Source organism: Theropithecus gelada, chromosome X, assembly GCF_003255815.1.
Source record: "Theropithecus gelada isolate Dixy chromosome X, Tgel_1.0, whole genome shotgun sequence".
NCBI lineage: Eukaryota > Metazoa > Chordata > Mammalia > Primates > Cercopithecidae > Theropithecus > Theropithecus gelada.
The window spans coordinates 115,831,823-115,852,504 of NC_037689.1; the positions used below are offsets into that span (position 1 = coordinate 115,831,823).

Here is a 20,682-nt window from a genome sequence, read left to right on the forward strand (position 1 = left end):
TCACCAGCTCAATATGATATGGCTTTTTCATGTTCCCTGTTGTTAAATGTGCTAGAACTTGACAGGCTGTGGGGGACCTTTGCTGTATTCCAGAAATTGGTCTCAGGCTCCCCACTACTGACAGACTGCCAAAGTGCCTTTGAGAAACTTGGAGCATTTCAGAGCTGCTGAAGAGACTACACTATCATGTGTGCCCCATGTACTCACTCACTTCATCCTCATAGCAGTTCTATGAAATAAATGGTTTTACCCCCTTTTGCAGAGGATGAGATCGAGGCTTGGAGAAATGATTTGATCACACATAGGATAAATAGTAGAAACAATATTGAAGCAAGATTCATCTGCTCAAAAGTCTATATTTTACTGTCTCCTTGTCTCTCAAAAGGAAATAATAAGTAACTCTGTATAGTTTGTACACAGTTATACGTAAAGCCCTACCAGAACCAATCCAGATTATTTCCATGTGTGTCAGTAATTAACCAATAACTTTGATCCTTTGAATCAACAGCCAGAGAGTACTGTTTCTGAAACCAGTGACACACAAGAAATAAATGTGGCTTCCTGGTTTTTTTTTTTTTTTTTTGACAGACAGCTAAAAAACCTGTTCAGATATCTCAAGGTGTGAGGGTTGCTGGAAAGGCCAAGTTTCTTCCCTTCTCTACCTCATATGGGGCTTAATTTTAAAATATCTTACCCTTCTTGCCTTTATGCCTTTGTTGCAGGTGATTGGCATTCTGAATTTGTACCACATGGAAATCTGTGCCCCTTAAAGGTTTTTCAGGCTAGGTGCAGTAGCTCACCCCTGTTATCCCAGCACTTTGGGAGGCTGAGGTGGGAGGATCGCTTGAAGCTAGGGATTCAAGACCAGCCTGGGCAACAAAGTGAGATCTCGTCTTAAAAAAAAAAAAAAAAAAACAAAAACCGGTTTTTCATTTTTGCTTTTTAATTGTTGTTGTTGTTTTGATTGCACTTGTGTTATTTAAGACATCGATTTGTGTGGAATCTTCTTTCTTTTTTTGAGTATGGATTAGCTTCAGTCCTAACTAATCAACTCTAGATAAACAGGATTTCGATACATTGCAGTGTAAGTTTGTCAGGGGACCCAAATAATTAGCAATATATGTTTTCATTTCTGGAAATTGTTCTTTGTTAACACATATTTATATTGACCAGACATTGTAATTAAATGGGTGCTATTTTATGACAACTACTTTTTTTGTTTTCTAAACAAATTTAACCCCCTCCCCCAAACTAGAATTGTATCTCATTTATCCTTGTATCTCTAGTCTTGGTACATAGTAGGTAATTCATAAATGTCAGCTTTGGGTGTCTGGTTTTGTTTTTTGTTTTGAGACAAGGTCTCTCTCTCACCCAGGCTAGAGTGCAGTAGCACAATCATGGCTCATGGCTCCTGGGCTCAAGTGATCCTCCTACATCAGCCTCCCAAGTAGCTAAAACTACAGGTGTGCAACCCCATGCCTGACTGGTTTATTTTTATTTTGTAGAGATGGGGTGTCACTATATTGCCTAGGCTGGTCTCAAACTCCTGAGATCAAGCGATTCTCCCGCCTTGGCCTCCCAAAGTGCTGGGATTACAGGTATGAGCCACTGCACCTAGCCTGTAAATGTTTGTTGAATAAAGGGATTAATTTTTTGTTACTCAAAAGTAATTTTTTTAACAAACTTAGGTTTTTATTAGAGGTCAAGGATTCCTCTACCAAATGTCATTACCCAATTTGGCATATAAAAACATGTTAGTAGGACTCATTGCTTCCCTTGCTTGTGCTACAAAATATGACTTTCAGGAAAAGTCACTTAATCTCTTGGAATCTCAGTTTCTTGATCTGTAAAAAGAGGCTGTGTGATTAGATCATCTTGAAGGTGCCTTTCAATTCAAATTTGCATCATGTAATCATTAGATTTTACCAAAAAAAATTAGGAACAGCATATTAATTATTTAAAACTTTCTTATTGCATAACCCCAAGGTATAACTAAGTAGCCTTATGCTTTGAAGCAGATATCAGACTTCCTATTCAAAAAAATAATGTGGGGGAAGGGGTGAAATGGTGAAAAGTTACTTTTAAAAATTATTACATCCAGGCTGGGCATGGTGGCTCCCTCCTGTAATCTCAGCAGTTTGGGAGGCTGAGGCGGGTGGATTGCTTGAGCCCAGGAGTTCGAGACCACCCTGAGCAATATGGCAAACCCCTTCTCTATACAAAAGTGGAGAAATCAGCTGGGCATGGTGGCACATGCCTATAGTCCCAGTACTTGGGAGACTGAGGTGGGAGGATTGCTTGAGCCCAGGAGGTTGAGGCTGCAGTGAGCCGTGATGGTGTCACTGCACTCAAGCCTGAGTAACAGAGTGAGACCCTGTCTCAAAAAAATACATATTACATCCAGAGTAGTCTGTTTAAGAACAGTCTTGCTCCAGTAGAAAAATGAGCAGAGAGCAGTACACAGTGGTTCGTTCCTGTAATCTCAGTACTTTGAGAGACTGAAATGAGAGGATTGCTTGAGCCCAAGAGTTCAAGACCAGCCTGGGCAACATAGTGAGACACGTCTCTACAAAAAAAAATACAAAATATTAGCTCGGTGTGGTGGCACATGCCTGTAGTCCCAGCTACTCAGGAAACTGAGGCTGGAGGATCGCTTGAGACCTGGAGGTCGAGGTTGCAATGAGCCAAGATCACACCACTGCACTCTAGTCTGGGCAACAGCAAGACTCTGTCTTTAAAAAAAAAGAAAAAGTAAAAACTGAGAACAAAAATGGGTATCTGTCTTCAAAAGCGATATAAATGTCTAATACATATGAAAATTTTCATCCACACTGGAAATCAAAGTACACATTAAAACACCAATGAGATATACTTTTGCCTGTCAACTTGGTAAGAAAAAGTTTAAAACAACATTCATTTTTGGTGAGGGTATTAAGAAATAGGCATTCATAGAGCAGTAGGAGTGTAAACAGGTACAACTGTTACGGTTGGCAGTTTGAAAGTTTCTCAAATTTCTGGAAAGTTTGTATACTTCTGACCTCTAATCCCACTGCTAGATAAACTTATTTTAAGGAAATGTATTATGGAGGTGCACAAATTTTCATTTATAAAGGTATTTGTTGTAGTGTTATGTCATATACAAGTATGTATACATATGAAGACAAAAGATACTCAAATCTCTAGGTGATAAGATTATGTATGAATCACGGTAATTTTCTTCTCTTTTTTTTTTTTTTTTTTTCTTAAAGAGATGGGATCTTGCTCTCTCCCCCAAGCTGGAGTGCAGTGGCACAATCATGGCTCACTGCATTCTTGAACTCCTGGGCTACAGCAATCCTCGTGCCTCAGCCTCCCAGGTAGCTGGGTCTACAGGCAGTAGCCACCACACCTGGATAATTTTTAAATTATTTGTAGAGACAGGGTCTCATTCTGTTGACCAGACTGGTCTTCTCCAGTTTTTTTTTCTTTTTCTTTTTGAAATGGAGTCTCACTCTGTCACCAGGACTGGGATGCAGTGGCATGATCTCGGCTCACTGAAACCTCCACCTTCCGGTTCAAGTGATTCTCCTGCCTCAGCCTCCCAAGTAGCTGGGATTATAGGCACATACCACCACGCCCGGTTAATTTTTGTATTTTTTGTGGAGGCGGGGTTTTGCCATATTCAGGCTGATCTTGAACTCCTGACCTCAGGTGATCCACCCGGCTCAGCCTCCCAAAGTGCTGGGATTACAGGCATGAGCCACCGCGCCCAGCCTCTTCTCCACTTTTTGTTTTCCACATTTTCTGTATGCACATAAGACTTTTCAATCACAAAATATATACACACTTTTTAAATGTGGACTTGTCTGTAATAAGTGTGTAGAAGTATTTCTCTTCTCATCTCCTCTATTCAACACCTCCGTACTTTTATTTCTGAACAGGTCTCCAGGAAAAGTTGGGCTTTCAACATTCAAGGTAAGTTGTGCTTTCTGAAAGTTATGTTTTTAGAAATTGTATACTTTTTATTTGTATTTTTATGTAATTCTTCATTTTCTTGCTTTTGCTTTTTTTTACTTATTTTTTGTTCAGTAATATTGTCATTATGTCCTACTTGGTATAAATAGGTACTCTAGAAATACCTAACTAAATATTATGCTGTAAGGAAGGAACTGTAAGTATTTTTTAGATTTCTACTAATTTTTACTTGTTTTATGATGTCTAGAATAAAAGAACGTGTGTGAGAGAGAGAGAGAGTGTGTGTGTGTGTGTGTGTGTGTGTGTGTGTGTGTGTGTGTGTGTTGAAAAAGTAATACTGGGCCAGGCATGGTGGTTCACACCTGTAATCTCAACACATTGGGAGGCTGAGGTGGGCAGATCAGTTGAGGTCAGGAGTTTGACACCAGCCTGGCCAACATGGTGGAACCCCGTCTCTACTAAAAAAACAAATGCAAAAATTATCCAGGTGTGGTGGCGCAGACCTGTAAGTCCCAGCTACTTGGGAGACTGAGGCAGGAGAATTGCTTGAACCCAGGAGATAGAGGCTGCAGTGAGCTGAGATCATGCCACTGCACTTCAGTCTGGGTGACAGAGCGAGACTCCACCTCACAAAAAAGCAAAAAATTAATACTTGCGTGACAAAAAATGTACAGTAACTGAAATACATGTATACTTCTTGTGGGCCCATGTACCATCACTATACATAAAAATCAATCTCAGCTTATATTCAGGCAGAAGAGTTTGGTATTGAGATATTATGCCACTCAGAGCCATTTTAAGTATAAGATATCATGAAACAGAATTATTTATTTCAGATAGAGTATATATTTTTTATGTATGTGTGTATATGTGTATTTGTATGTATGTGTAATCTCAAACATGCTGTATTTTTTTCAGTTCCAGTATACCGACCTTCTATTTATACACATTGGATACCAGTCTCTTTGATAAATTATGATATATTTATATGAAATATTCTACAGTAGTAGAAATGAATGAATTAGTTATATACAATGACATGGATGAATTTCAGCACTAGAGTGTTGAGTGGGGGGGTTACTACTTATAGAAAAACATATATCATATATAGTAACATTCCATTTATATTAAGTTCAAAAGCGTGCCAAACTAAATAATATATTGTTTAGAGAATAGATTGTTTAGATATAAAAACATGGTAAAACTGTGAAAAATTACCAGGGAATGAGAAATACATTATTTAGGGTATTGGTCATTCTTTGAGGGGGAGACATTGTAATGGAAATGGAGAAGGATACACCAGAGACTTAAAAACTAATAATAATGTTCTTTTTCTTAAATTGAGTGCTTAAGAAAGGTTATATCATAATGCTTTTTTTATGTTAAATAAAAATTATTTTGTATTTACTTAACATTTAATAAAAACAGTCTTTAAAAGTAATAACATGTGTAGGGTTGAAATTTACTCAGGATAAAAGGTATATGGTTGAAAATGTAGCTTTCCCCACCTCTCAAACTTCATATCCAGAAGCAATTACTGTTTTTGCTTGTAGGTCTTAAAAGCCATTTAGCTCTAAGATATTTTTATATTATAACAAATAGATTTAGAGAATTTACTTTAACCCAGTAATTATAGATTGTCCTTAACTTGAATGAAATTAGATAACAAGTATACATATTTAGTAAATAAATATGAAGTTGGATATTCATTTTTTTAACTTTTTATTTTGAAATAATTATAGATTCACAGGAAGCTTTAAAGATAATGCAGAAAGGTCCTGTATATTCTTCACCATTTCGCCAGTGGTTATAGCTTAATTATAGTACAATTTTAAAATGAGGAATATAACATTGGTGCAATGTGAGTGTATAGTTCTGCGCCAATTTATGATATGTGTATGTTTGTATAACCAACACAATGAAGATGCAGAACTATTTCATCATCACAAAAATCTCCCTTGTACTACCCCTTTGTAACCACATCCACCACCTTCCCCATATCATCCCTAAATCTGTTTTCCGTCTCTATAATTTTGTCACTTGAGGAATGTTCCATAAATGGAATTGTATACTATGTAACCTTATGGGGTTGGTTGAAAGGGTCACGATCCATCCAAGTTGTTGTCTGTATCAATGGTTTGTTTCTTTTTATTGCCGAGTAGTATTCTATGATAAACATGTACTGAGGCTATTGAGTGCATATTATGAATAACAATACATTTATTAATACCATAATATAAAAGAAGGCTTGATATAGTTCTGATTGTTGGTGATTTTACAGTCTGATGGAAGAGACATTTATACAAAAGGGCAATTTATGAGGTCTTGATGTTTGTAAAATAGAATAGATGTGTTAACTGCCACAAGGGGTTTGGAGGAACGAGAGGAAGAAAGAGTTGACGGTGAGAGCACTGTTACCTGGAATAGCAGAGAAAAGTTTCAGGGAGGAAATAGAACTTTCGCTGAGCTTTGAAAATTGGGAGAGGTTTGCATAGGTAGATAGAGAAAAATTGGGAAAGCATTGTAGTTAGGAAATAGTAGGCACTAATTAATATGCAAAAGCATGGGATTTACTAGGAGCATTGAAAGACTAGTGTGACCAGTGTAAAAGTTTTAGCAGTAGAGTATTGGAAAAGTAAATTGAGGCCAGATTGTGATGAGCCTTGAATGTCAGTTTACCTGATTTGATCATAATACTATGTATACATGCATTGAAACATCACATTGTACCCTGTAAATATGTATCATATAATGTGTCAATTAAAAATTAAATTATAATTTAGAAAAGAGGCTGAGCGCAGTGGCTCACACTTGTAATCCCAGCACTTTGGGAGGCTGAGACGGGCATATCACCTGAGGTCAGGAGTGAGAGACCACCTGGCCAACATGGTGAAACTCCATCTTTACTAAAAATACAAAAATTAGCCACGCGTGGTGCCACACGCCTGTAATCCCAGCTACTTGGGAGACTGAGGCAGGAGAATCACTTGGACCTGAGAGGCTGAGGTTGCAGTGAGTCAAGATTGCGCCACTGTACTCCACCCTGGGTGATAGAGTGAGACTCTGTCTCAAGTTAAAAAAAAATTTAGAAAAGAACTCTGATCTTTAAAATTTTGAAGCAGGATATTTTTGGGTTTCTTTCTTTTCTTTCTCTTTTCTTTCTTTCTTTCTTTTTTTTTTTTTTTTGATGGAGTCTCACTCTGTCACCCAGGCTGGAGTACAGTGATGGAGTCTTGGCTCACTGCAACCTCTGCCTCCTGGGTTCGAGCAGTTCTCCTGCCTCAGCCTCCCGAGTAGCTGGGATTATAGGTGCCAGCCACCACGCCCAGCCAATTTTTGTATTTTTGGTAGAGACGGGATTTCGCCATGTTGGCCACACTGGTCTCAAATGACCTCAAGTGATCTGCCCATCTCGACATCCCAAAGTGCTGGGATTACAGGCGTGAGCCACTGGGCCTGACCAGGATATTTTTGGTTTTTGAAGGTCTCACTCTGACACCCAGGCTAGCATGCAGTGGCACAATCACAGCTCACTATAACCTTGAACTCCTGGTCTCAATGACTCCTCCCACCTGAGATTCCCAAGTAGTTAGGACTACAGACTCAAACCCCACACCCAGCTATTTTATTTTATTTTTATTTTTTAGAGACAGGGTCCTGCTAGGTTGTCCAGACTGGTCTGAAACTCCTGGCCTCAAGCCATCCCCCTCCCTTGGCCTCCCAAAGCATTGGGATTACATGAATGAGTCACTGTGCCAGGCCTAAAGTGGGATATTTAAAAAGTCAATTTTTATATGTCTTACAGCTGTGCTGCCCAAGGTTTTTTGTTGTTGTTGTTTTGTTTGTTTTGTTTTGTTTGGCTGGGGAATTAAGAAAACTGGTGGAAGGGTAGAAGAAACTTTGGAGGAAAAAGACTTCGGTGCAAAGAAAGCTGTCAAGAGGCAGTTAAAATGTCAAGACATGAGACTCCAACAAAGGGAACAGCATTGAAAGGAATGGATGTATGGATATGACAGTGATTTAAGGGTTACTTTTTAAAACAATTTTCTCAGCAAAAAAAGAGTGGAAGTCACATTTCTAAGTTTTTCTTTTTTAAAACAAATTTCACTTTAGTAGCTTCCCTTCCCTTACTACTAAAAATTACAAGTTACCTGAATTTTTCTATAATTAATGTTTTTAGCTTAATGTTCTTTAGTAGGTAATAAGATTTCTGTGAGTGTAGATCACTTTCATACAAATAGTTTGTTGGGTGTGCTTATTAAAATTAAAAAGCTGAAATCTTATAACCAAATACTGCAGGGGAATTATAGACAGCGCTATAATATCCAACACAGATGGAGGTAACTGTGATGTGAATTGCTGAAAATTGAATAAGCTACCATACCTTTTAAGGAAGCAAATTTTTGATACTGTGATAGATAGGAGTTAGAGAAATTGCCTAATAGTGGGGAAGCTGGGATTTAGTAAGTACTGCATTTAATAATGGGTCAGAACATCACCAGAAGTAGGTAATGGACTGTCTCAAGTATAGCTAAGTTGGCGTTGGTTGTCTATGGACACATGCTTGGCTTGCATTCCTTTGTCCCAAAAGCCTGATCAAGGTGTTAGAAGGACCTGGACCTTATACATCACTGAGAGAGAATCATAGTTGACTATATATCCTAAGTCTGATTTTATTAAGAAGTCTTCTCTGGAGATCAGGCCCTCTGGTAGGTGCCATATCACTCCTTTAAACTTGTGACTTAAAACAGCAGAGTACCTTAGGAGTTACTATCTTTTAAAAGTTCAGACTCCAAGAGAGTTTTGTTAAAGCCGAATAAAATAGAAGTCTAATCACTGCTTGGCAGTTTTGGCTAGTGTAGGAATGTTAATCTTTTTAAGTAAATAATTGAAACAAATTAGGCCGAGTGCAGTGACACATAGGCCGAGTGCAGTGACTCACGCCTGTAATCCCAACACTTTGGGATGCTAAGGTGGGAGGATCGCTGCATTCTAGCCTGGGCAACTGCGAGACCCTGCCTCTAAAAATCAATCAGTTAATCAAATTGAGGTCCAAAGATTATTAATGTGTAATTTTATGTAGCTCAATTTAGGGAAAATATCCACAGAATTATGTCATACAATGCTTCTGATTTTCCTACTGATAAACAGTTATTAGAAAATAATTGGATAAAAATAGTGGGACAGTTGAAGGTTATTTTGCATCAACTGTTACTTATTTTTTATTTTTTCCTGTGGACCCTGTTCTGCTGAGAGCATCAACTATTCTTAATGGTGATCAGCTTCCAAGTATTTCTTTTTTTTTTTTTTTTTTTTTTTTTTTGAGACAGAGTCTTGCTCTGTCCCAGGCTGGACCAAGTATTCTCTTAATAGTGATCAGCTTCCAAGTATTCTCTCTCCACCTTGTCAAGGTCATCTTACCAGTTGGTCTTGGTTAGATTTTTTTTTCTTTTTCTTTTTCTTTCTTTTTTTTTTGTTTTTTGTTTGTTTGTTTGTTTTAGAGACAGGGTCTCGCTCTCTTGCCCAGGCTGGAATGCAGTGGCATTATCATAGCTCACTGCAGCCTCAGGCTTCTAGGCTCAAGTAATCCTCCCACAACAACCTCCAGAGTAGCTGGGACTGCAGGCACATACCACCATGCTTGGCTAATTATTTTTTTTTTAAAAGGCGAAGTCTCACTATGTTGCCCAGGCTGGTCCCAAACTCCAGGTCTCAGCCCGTGCCTGGCCTTCTTTCGCATAAAACCAGGATCCAATTAAAGTCTATGTAAACTTAAGATGTATGTATTAACTGAAGAAAAAACAGAGCATGCATCATTCAACATTTATTCAGCAAATGATTATTTAGTGTCGGACACTGTTTTAGGTACTGAACAAACTGTAGATAGAACAAACAAGGTCCATGCTCTCATGGAACTTACATTCTAGTGGGACAGGGAAGAGACAGAAAATAAGCAAGTAAATAAGGTCATTTTGAATGAGAAGTGCAGTGAAGGAAAATAGGATGATGTTTTCCCAGCACCATTTATTGAATAGGGAAGCCTTTCCCCATTCTTTGTTTTCATCAGGTTTGTCGAAGATCAGATAGTTGTAGATCTGCAGTCTTATTTCTGTATTCTCTATTCTGTTCTACTGGTCTATGTGTCTGTTTTTGTACCAGTACGATGCTGTTTGGTAACTGTAGCCCTGTAGCATAGTTTGAAGTCGGGTAGCGTGATGCCTCGAGCTTTGTTCTTTTTGCTTAGGATTTGCCTTGGCTATTCAGGCTCTTTTTTGGTTCCCTATGAATTTTAAAATAAAATTTTCTAGTTCTGTGAAGAATCTCAATGGTGGTTTAATAGTAATGGCATTAAATCTATAAATTGCCTCGGGCAGTGTGGCCATTTTAACGATATTGATTCTTCCTGTCCATGAGCATGGAATGTTTTTCCATTTGTTTGTGTCATCTCTGGTTTCTTTGAGCAGTGGTTTGTAGTTCTTTCACCTCCCTAGTTAGCTGTATTCCTAGGTATTTTATTCTTTTTGTGGCAATTGTGAATGGTGGGAGTTTATTCCTGATTTGGCTCTCGGCTTGACTGTTATTAGTGTATAGTAATGCTAGTGATTTTTGCACATTGATTTTGTATCCTGAGACTTTGTTGAAGTTGTTTATCAGCTTAAGAATTTTTTGGGCTGAGACTATGGGTTATCTAGATACAAGATCATGTTGTCTGCCAACAGGGATAGTTTGATATCCTCTCTTCAATCCAATTACTGGGTATATACCCAAAGGAATATACATCATTCTATTATAAAGACACATGCACACAAATGTTCATTGCAGCACTATTCACAATAGCAAAGACATGGAATCAACCTAAATGCCCATCAATGATAGACTGGGTAAAGAAAATGTGGTACATATACACTATGGAATACTATGCAGCCATAAAAAAGAATGAGATCATGTCCTTTGCAGGGACATGGATGGAGCTGGAGGCCATCATCCTTAGCAAACTAATGCAGGAACAGAAAACCAAATACTGCCTGTTCTCACTTATAAGTGGGAGCAAAATGATGTGGACACATGAACACATAGAGGGGAACAACACATGTTGGGGCCTATCAGAGGGTGAAGGGTGGGAGGAGGGAGGGGATCAGGAAAAATGACCAATGAGTACTAGGCTTAATACCTGGGTGATGAAATAATCTGTACAACAAAACCCCGTGACACAAGTTTACCTATGTAACAAATCTGCACATGTACCCCTGAACTTAAAGGTTTTTTTTTTTAAAAAAAAAAAAAAAAGGAAAAATAGGGTAATGTGATAGAAAGTTAAGGGGTCAGATAAGGCTATTTTGAGATGGTCAGGAAAGTATTTTCTGATAAAATAGCACTTGAGCTGTGACCCTAATGGCAAGGAACCATCCTATTGGCCAGAGTGTAATTGTGAGGGAGTGGTATGAGAGGGAGATGAGTGTAGAAGATATCAAAAATGTAGGCAGAGGCTATGTCATGTTTAGGCCTTCATGGGCCTTCGTACTGTTTGGATTTTATCTAACACTTAAGAGTCCATGAAACAATTTTTTTCTAGAAGAATCTGTGTAACATTGGTAGTATTCCCCAGATTCTGGGGGAGGAATTCAATGCTCGAAGATATTGCAGGTCCTACAGAAATTTCACTGGCACGTTAAATCTTTAACATTTTAATAATCTCTGGAGTAATTTTATTATTGAGCCTATTGTGATCATATCCTGATACGTGTATAAGTGCCACCTAAATAATTAGTGTGCCTTGAGTCCCTTATCTAAAATGGTTATAGTGTCCTTCGTCTAACAAACTCTGTGATGTACACAAATAATTATGATTTTTTTCTCAGTATCGAGTAGCATTCAAATTGCTGTACTTCTATAAATAGACAAGATTGAGAGGAGTATTGTATTGAGATTTGCAAATATATGATTGTCTTATTTTACCCTAATTTTTTCCAGCAGAAATGCAGTATCCATTTCTAACCTCCCAAATATATATATATATGTACGTATGTGTATATAAATGTATACGTAGATATATATGTATTTTTGGTGGGTTTAATTTTTTTCATCTTCTTTCATACTTAGGGGCTTCATTTAACTTCTGGTTAAGTCTTTATTTCTTTTATCTAAAGCATGTAGAATTTTAAGAAAACTATTCCCTGAATGTGGTTTTCTGTGTTATATACTTTTGTATTTGTGCATATTTATGGAGCAATGCTTTGGGAAAAATAACAATTTTTATTCAACCCCTTGCTTAAATCCTTAATCCTTTTTAGCTATAAAAGTACTTAGAAGTTCTTATCTTCCATTACAGTTTTTTAATGTTAAAAAGTTGAGCAAGTTTTCACATTTAAAGGTAAATCCTATTGCAGAATAATAGAATATTGCTGATGGGTAACTTTCTTATGCAAATTACATTGTACCATGGCATAAAATTTCTGGGCATCTATCAGTATTCGGAAATCTAAGCCCTTTAGACCGGGCACAGTGGCTCACACCTATAATCCCAGCACTTTGGGAGACTGAGGCGGGTAGATCACATGAAGTTAGGAGTTCGAGACCAGCCTGGCCAACAAGGTGAAACTCTGTCTCTACTAAAAATACAAAAATTAGCCAAGTGTGGTGGCACGCGCCTATAATCCCAGCTACTCGGGAGGCTAAGGCAGGAGAATCACTTGAACCTGGGAAGCAGAGGTTGCAGTGAGCCAAGATTGTGCCACTGCACTCCAGCCTGGGCGACAGAGTGAAGCTCTGTCTCAAAAAAAAAAAAAAGAAGAAGAAGAAGAAGAAATCTAAGCCCTTTAAGGACCTTTGAAGCCCTTTAAGGACCTTTGATTTATTAATGCTACATTTTCTCATTTGTATCCCTTTAAAGCATATTTTTAAAAAAATATATCATCATTTGGTCTCTATTTCTTTTCTTTTTCAAACAGGAAACAGAGAACACTGCATGCAAAGTTGGAAATGAGTCCCCTGTACAAGAATTGAAACAAGATGTGTCTAAAAAGGTTGGAAAGATACAATGTCAATATTAGTTTATAACAGACATCATATTTATATGGTATATTTCAAACAGTTTTTATATTCTTTTAGGACAGCGCTCTGTACATGATTGATGTTCAGTAAATGTTTCATGAATCTGTCACATTTGTGGTTGAAGACATTTCAGTCTTTTTAGAAGTCCTTTTCATATTCTAATTGGTAATTTATCCTTGAAACAGTATTTTATAAAATGCTTTTATTTTTTATTCTTGTATTTTTATCAGAATAAGTCCTAACTATTCTTGAGGTTACTACCAGGAGTTACAGGTATTGAAAAGCTCAGTGCAGCAACATTCTGATGTCTTTAGTAATCAGAAGTTATGAGAAGTCCTTACTCTGATAGTACCTTTGATACCTTTTAAAAAACTGATGCTATGAAGCTTCAAAGGTTGGTTTACTAGAAGAGACTGAGCACAAGATCAGTCTTTTGAAAATGTGCAGTTCACAGTATCAACATAAAACTCAAAGAGAAAGACAGGATGGTGTGTTTTTATTCATTTATACAAGTTTTAAGTGTTTTCTGTGCCCTAGGCAATCTTCTAGCCAGTGGGTTTCCAGAGGCTAACAAAATGACACATTCTTCACCCCAGAGTTTCTCCAGTAGTGGCACTCGACATTTTGGGCTAATAGAGGGTAGGGGAGGGCCTGTTGTGTGCATTGTAAGATGTTTTAGCAATATCCCTAACTTCTATTTACTAGATGCCAATAGCATCCCCAATCCCAATTACGACAACCAAATTTATCTTCAGATGTCTGGGAAGGGGTGTGGAACAAAATAACCCCTAATGGAAAACCACTCTTCTATCCTTATGGAATTTAGAAATTTAATGGACTACATTTTTGGGGGTTTTTTTGTTTGTTTGTTTTTTGTTTTGTTTATTTGTTTCTTTTTTTGTTCTGTCGCCCGAGCTAGAGTGCAGTGGCACGATCATGGCTCACTGTAGCCTCCACCTTCTGGGCTCAAGTGATCCTCCCACCTCAGCCTTTTGAGTAGCTGGGACCACAGGTGTGTGCCACCACGCCTGGATAATTTTTGTATATTTTGTAGAGACAAGGTTTTGCCATGTTACCCAGGCTGGTCTCGAAATTCTGAGTTCACGCAATCCACCCACCTCAGCCTCCCAAAGTGCTGCGATTATAGGTGTGCAACACTGTGCCCAGCTGGACCACATATTTTAATATTGATCATACTTTTTTCTTTAAAGGAAAAATGTTCCCTTTGGGGACAAATGGTGGATTGCATAGCAGTGTACATAATAGGAATTGAACCATTTTTTTTAAAAAGGAAATTGCCTACAATTCTATACTATAATACACAGGTGTCTTGATTTTTCAGCATTTCCTTCTGGTTCTCACCCATTAGCATACATTTTTTCTGCCTAATTGTAGTGTAGGTAGAATTTTATATTCTGTCTTTTACCATCTTTAGATTTTCCTCATACTTCTATATTATTTCTGTACTCAGATGCATCAGTTTTCATCAAGTAAATGGATTACAATGTATCTAGCCATTTTTATTGTTGAAACTTAAAATATTCCTGTTTTTTCCACTATCGCTTTTCTTATCTTTTTAAAGAATGTTTTTCTTAGGATAAATTACAAATGCGTAACTATCTATAGTTAATGGGGAAAAAGATGATTTTAAGGAGAGTTTAGAAGATTAATTCAAGTTGTTTAGCCCTGAACTCAAGCTTATGACCCAAAAACCAGCAGATGCAGGGAGATTAACATTCTTAAACAGACTACACCTAAATTCCACTATTTGGACTGATGACAAGACCATGGAAAGAGTTCACCTTGTCTTTTCCCTTCCTTTCTTTCTTTTTCTTTTTTGAAATGGAGTCTCACTCTGTCACCCAGGCTGGAGTGCAGTGGGGCACTATCTCGGCTCACTGCAACCTCCGCCTCCCAGGTTCAAGCAATTCTCCTGCCTCAGCCTCCCTAGAAGCTGAGATTACAGGTGTGTGCCCCACGCTGGGCTAATTGTTGTATTTTTAGTAGAGACAGGGTTTCACCATGTTGGCCAGGCTGGTCTTGAACTCCTGACCTCATGAGATCCACCCACCTCGGCCTCCCGATTACAGGCATGAGTCACTGCACCCAGGCCCCTTTCTTTCTTATATGTAGCTTAAAATATAAACAGGCTTTCTATTGTCTTCTACCAACATTTAGAAGAAAAGAAAATATATTTTCTCCCCAGTCCTGTCATTACTAACATTAAATCTTCCAGATCAGTTATCCCACCACCATGCCCAACCATGAACAACTTCTGCTTTTCTCAATTCCTTGGCTTCAGAAAGTTAATGGAATGTATCACAGAACCATCCTAATCTGGTTTACTACAATTTCATGCTAACTTGAACTGGATATTACTGCTGCTCAGTAATATTCATCCCGGATTTCTTAGCATGTTCTATATGTTAGTTTTTCTCAATCTTCAAATTGTTAACCTTAGAAATTACCTTGCTTTCACCAGAACTAACCAGAGTCCAACCAATTTGTCAATTAGGTGGTTACTGAGCGCGGAGAACCTCAATGATAACAGTGATAACAGAAGTCATATTCCAGTGGATTTGAGAATGAATAAGAGGTGAAGATATAGAGACATTAGCACGGTCTGAGTTTTCAAAAAGCTTAGCTATAAATGCAAAAAGATTTCAATAAAGTGTCCCAGCACTTTTATAACCTGAAGGGAAGGAACCACTGGAAAAGAAGATAACAGAGCAATGTTCTGGAAAAGAAAGGAATGAAGGCCTACTGTGTATTAGACCTAGTATACAAATTCTCATTTAATTGCCATATAGACCTTTGGGTTAGGTAGCTGGATTACCTCCCTCCTAGAAAAGCAGGACTCTGAGGTAAAGGCTTTAAGAAATTTGCCAGTCCCACAATTAGTAAGCTACAAAGCCAAAACTGAAATCCAGATCTTTCTTAAACGTCCAGTGATCTTTGTATTATACCACACTACTTTGGACAGAAAACAAGAATACTAAATCATCAGTGATGGATGACATGAAAAAGAGGTAAGAAATGACAATAAATATGTAGGTAAAAGAAGTGAAAGATGATACAAAGGAATGGATTCAGGCGTTTTAGCCTCTAATATTTACGTGGAGTAGGAAACAAGGTTATCTCCTGAAAATGAGGGGGATGTGAATGGGTACAGTGAGCATGAGGTGAGTATAAAGGTTTGAAATAATCATTACGCATAATGGAAATGTCTGTGTCACAAGAGGGGTCAAAATGAGGTTGAAACCCCTGTCTTCCCCAATCCCTTATCTGAGAATAATCTCTCCCTCCTCTGCACTTCTATTACTATTCTTACTGTTCAGTATAGTACGAACTATAATACAAATACAGAGCTGTATATGGGCTAGCTCTATTTATTTTCTCTACACCAAATAATTAGTACCTGGAGAGCAAGGTCCGTGTTTTCTGCCTCTTGATATGCCTCATGACACCTTCTTATGGTGCCTAGCCCTGGCATTTCTTTTCTGGATTTTAGGAAATAGTGAAAATGGAAAGACTAAGAGAACAGTGAGAACCAAGACATACACAGAGATGATTATGCTAAAGCATTGTTTGCTTCAAAAAGCTCACTGTGGCCAGGCACAGTGGTTTAAGCTTGTAAACCCAGCACTTTGGGAGGCTGAGGTGGGCGGATCACCTGAGGTCAGGAGTTCGAAATCAGCCTGGCCAATATGGTGAAACCCCGTCTCTACTAAAAATACAAAATAAATAAATAAATAAATAAAAATTAAAAATTAGCCTGGCATAGTGGTGTGTGGCTGTAATCCCAGCTACTCGGGAGGCTGAGGCAGAAGAATTGCTTGAACCCAGGAGGTGGAGGTTGCAGTGAGCTGAGATCACACCACTGCACTCCAACCTGGGCAACAGAGCGAGACTCAAGTCTCAAAAAAAAATAAAAAGCAGTTTAGTATGACATAAGGCATTCCTATAACCTGGCCCTAACTTTGCTCTCTAGGCTCATCCTCAGAAGTTCTGCACATTCCCCACCTCCATGCCTTCAGTAATGCCTTTTCTCTCCTATCTTAGCCAGTCCAAATTTTTTTTGAGACGGAGCAGGATAACTGATCTGGGAGATTTAATGTTAGTAATGACAGGACTGGGGAGAAAATATATTTTCTTTTCTTCTAAATGTTGGTAGAAGACAATAGAAAGCCTGTTTATATTTTAAGCTACATATAAGAAAGAAAGGGGCCTGGGTGCAGTGACTCATGCCTGTAATCGGGAGGCCGAGGTGGGTGGATCTCATGAGGTCAGGAGTTCAAGACCAGCCTGGCCAACATGGTGAAACCCTGTCTCTACTAAAAATACAACAATTAGCCCAGCGTGGGGCACACATCTGTAATCTCAGCTTCTAGGGAGGCTGAGGCAGGAGAATTGCTTGAACCTGGGAGGCGGAGGTTGCAGTGAGCCGAGATAGTGCCCCACTGCACTCCAGCCTGGGTGACAGAGTGAGACTCCATTTCAAAAAAGAAAAAGAAAGAAAGGAAGGGAAAAGACAAGGTGAACTCTTTCCATGGTCTTGCCATCAGTCCAAATAGTAGAGTTTAGGTGTAGTCTGTTTAAGAATGTTAATCTCCCTGCATCTGCTGGTTTTTGAGTCATAAGCTTGAGTTCAGAGCTAAACAACTTGAATTCTTCTCCTGGGGATTTGGATTATCATGGTTTTGTTAAGTGGGCTCAAACCAGTAGGCTGGTATTACAACAAGTTTGGCATAAATATGTAAATGAATCAGGATATTGAGTCTTAATGTAAGTTTAGGATTGAACTTGATTTTATAGGGTTATTTGACCTTTTGTACCTAAGTGTTAACACAAATTCCCTATTATGAGGGTTAAGAGTATAGATGCTGGAATCAAACTCCCTGGGTTTATACCTGCTTCATCACTTACTAGCTTTGTGACCTTGGACAAATCATTTGATTAGTTCCCTCATTTATAAAAGGGTGACAGTAGAAGTAGAATCTCTTAAGGTTGTCGTAAAGATTAAAATATGTAAAGTATTAAGAACATTGCCTGGCACTTACTAAGTACTGTGTAAATGATTAGCTGTTATTATGTTCTTATAAATAGCTTCATTTTAAAAAACTACTTTTAACCCTTTCATCAGATTATTGAAAGTATTATTGAGGAGAGTCAGAAAGTACTACAGCTTGAAGATGACTCTTTGGATTCCAAAGGAAAAGAACTCTCTGATCAAGCTACTGCCAGTCCTGTTGTGGCTAGAACAGATCTGAGCAATATACCCGGACTGTTAGCCATAAATCAAGTACTGCAGGAAGAATCCCAAAAGGCAGAGAGTCAGAATACATTTGAAGAGACTGAATTAGAATTTAAAAAATGCTTTCCTTCTGATGAAACCTGTGAGAAACCAGTAGATGAAACCACAAAGTTAACTCAAACAAGTTCAACTGAGCAGCTTAATGTGCTTGAAACTGAAGCAGAAGTATTGAACAAGGAAGCAGTGGAAGTCAAAGGAAGTGATGTTCTAGGACCTGTGTCCTCAGACTCCTTATCTACTAAAGATTTTGCTGCTGTGGAAGAAGTGGCCCCTGCCAAACCCCCGAGACACCTTACTCCAGAGCCTGATATAGTGGCTAGTACAAAGAAGCCTGTTCCAGCACGCCCACCTCCTCCAACTAATTTCCCACCTCCTAGACCCCCACCTCCATCTCGACCTGCTCCACCACCAAGAAAAAGGAAAAGCGAATTGGAATTTGAGACTTTGAAAACTCCTGATCTAGATGGCAAGTATTAATTGAGAAATCACTCTGTTGGTTGGGCACAGTGGCTCACGCCTGTAATCCCAGCACTTTGGGAGGCCGAGGCGGGCGGATCACTTGAGCTCAGTTCAAGACCAGCCTGGGCAACATGGCGAAACCCCATCTGAACAACAACAAAAATAATACAAAAATTAGCTGGCCATGGTGGCACGCGCCTGTAATCCCAGCTACTTGGGAGGCTGAGGCAGGAGAATTGCTTGGGCCTGGGAGGCAAAGACTGCAGTGAGCCAGGGTCATGCCATTGCACTCCAGCCTGGGTGATCAGAGTGAAATCTTGTCTCAAAAAAAGAGAGAGAGCAATAACCCTTTGTGGTGAAATTTTGGAGTTGAACCTGTTCACCTTTCTGCTTTTATTTCACTTTTTTAAAAAACTCACTGGCAACCAAGTTATTAAAATTATTTCTTTAGTAATAGACAAAATGTAAAAATGTTTACATTGGTGAAAGTTACTTTACTATAATTGAACACTTCAGCAGACTTCAAACTTTCGAATCTGTTGCCATCTGAGAGAGAGTGGCATGTGAAAAAAACATGGGATTTGGAGACCTAAAGTCTGAATTCAAGTCCTGCATCTTTTTTTTTTTTTTGTATGAGCTGTATAGTCTTGAGGAAATTAAATAACTTGTTTGAACCATGGTTTCCCTGTATAGGAAATGAGAGTAATCAAACCACTTTCCTCACAGGGTTGTTATAAGAATCAAACAAAAAGGGTTGTTATTGTTATTATTATCATTGCAGTTCCCAAAGAGAATATTACGTCTGATTCTCTCCTAACTACAAGCATGGCTTCAGAGAGTACGGTCAAGGATTCTCAGCCTTCTCTTGATTTGGCAAGTGCTACCAGTGGAGATAAAATAGTTACTGCCCAGGTTGGTGAATTAGTGTTCTATTTCATATAGACTTTATCAGCTCCCTGCAAGTGGCTGGTTTGTTGATTATGGAGCGTTCTATATTCTGCAGGCCAAATATTTCTTTGTCCTCCAAACCTGACCCCCTTACTTCCCTCGATCAGCTCTGCTACACACTAACTGGGTGAGCCTACCAAGCTGTTTGGCATCTGGATCTCAGATGCCCCATCAATAAAATGGAGGAAAAATCCTTCCTTGAGGGTTTGAAATGAGCTAAAATATGCCAAGTATCTAGCAGGTAATAGGTATTTGAAAAACGATGATGCTACTATTTGTAATATTGTTGGTACTAATAAACACCAACTATAGTCTATATTTGTCCTGTATTGGTCAGAATTGAAGACTTTTTTTTATAATTTCCTTTTCCTAATCATAAAAAAACTTTATATGCTAGGAAGTGGGCTACACAAAAGACTTGATAACGTTAATTTTACCACAGCCAGATTCTGGGACTCAGAGCTACTTACATGGTAGCTATGGTGGGCCGGGCTACCAGACTACAACATATGACACTATAGTCTTGTTGTAGCCTTAGAGCAGGGGTCAGTAGTGGCCTGCTTTGGTAGGATCCCCAAGCTAAGAATGTTCTTTACATTTTTAAAGGTTGTTTAAGAAGAATATGCAACAGAGACTCTATATGAACAAAAATGCCTTAAATATTTATAATTTGGCTCTTTATAGAGAGAAGTTTTCTGACCCCTACCTTTGAGGTAGCCACACACAGTCCAGATTAATAGCAGTCTTAGTAGAGAAATGCCTTTTGGCTAGGTTCAAATAGAACATTTATTTGTTTTCAAGAATACTAAGACATTTCATGAGCAGCAATAGTTTTGGTTCCTAATGTTTTTCAGCATGCTGGGAAAAACGAAGGACTGAAATGTAATGTTCCATTTAGATTTTCAGCAGACTCCATTATTTGAATTATGAAATTCTTTAGAATTATGTGTGGTAAT

General features: G+C 38.4%; 1 protein-coding gene across 3 annotated transcripts in view; it reads left to right on the forward strand.

Annotated features, from left to right (window-relative positions):
- Positions 1–20,682, forward strand: part of WDR44 (WD repeat domain 44) — a 103,436-nt gene that overhangs the window by 27,697 nt on the left and 55,057 nt on the right. For 2 of the 3 annotated variants that reach the window (XM_025373215.1, XM_025373216.1), the window contains exons 2-5: positions 3,921–3,954; positions 12,903–12,977; positions 18,149–18,785; positions 19,560–19,690. In XM_025373215.1, the coding sequence (XP_025229000.1) occupies positions 3,921–3,954; positions 12,903–12,977; positions 18,149–18,785; positions 19,560–19,690 (877 nt within the window). The remainder of the gene's footprint in view (positions 1–3,920; positions 3,955–12,902; positions 12,978–18,148; positions 18,786–19,559; positions 19,691–20,682) is intronic. The other variant, XM_025373217.1, reaches the window with a different exon arrangement.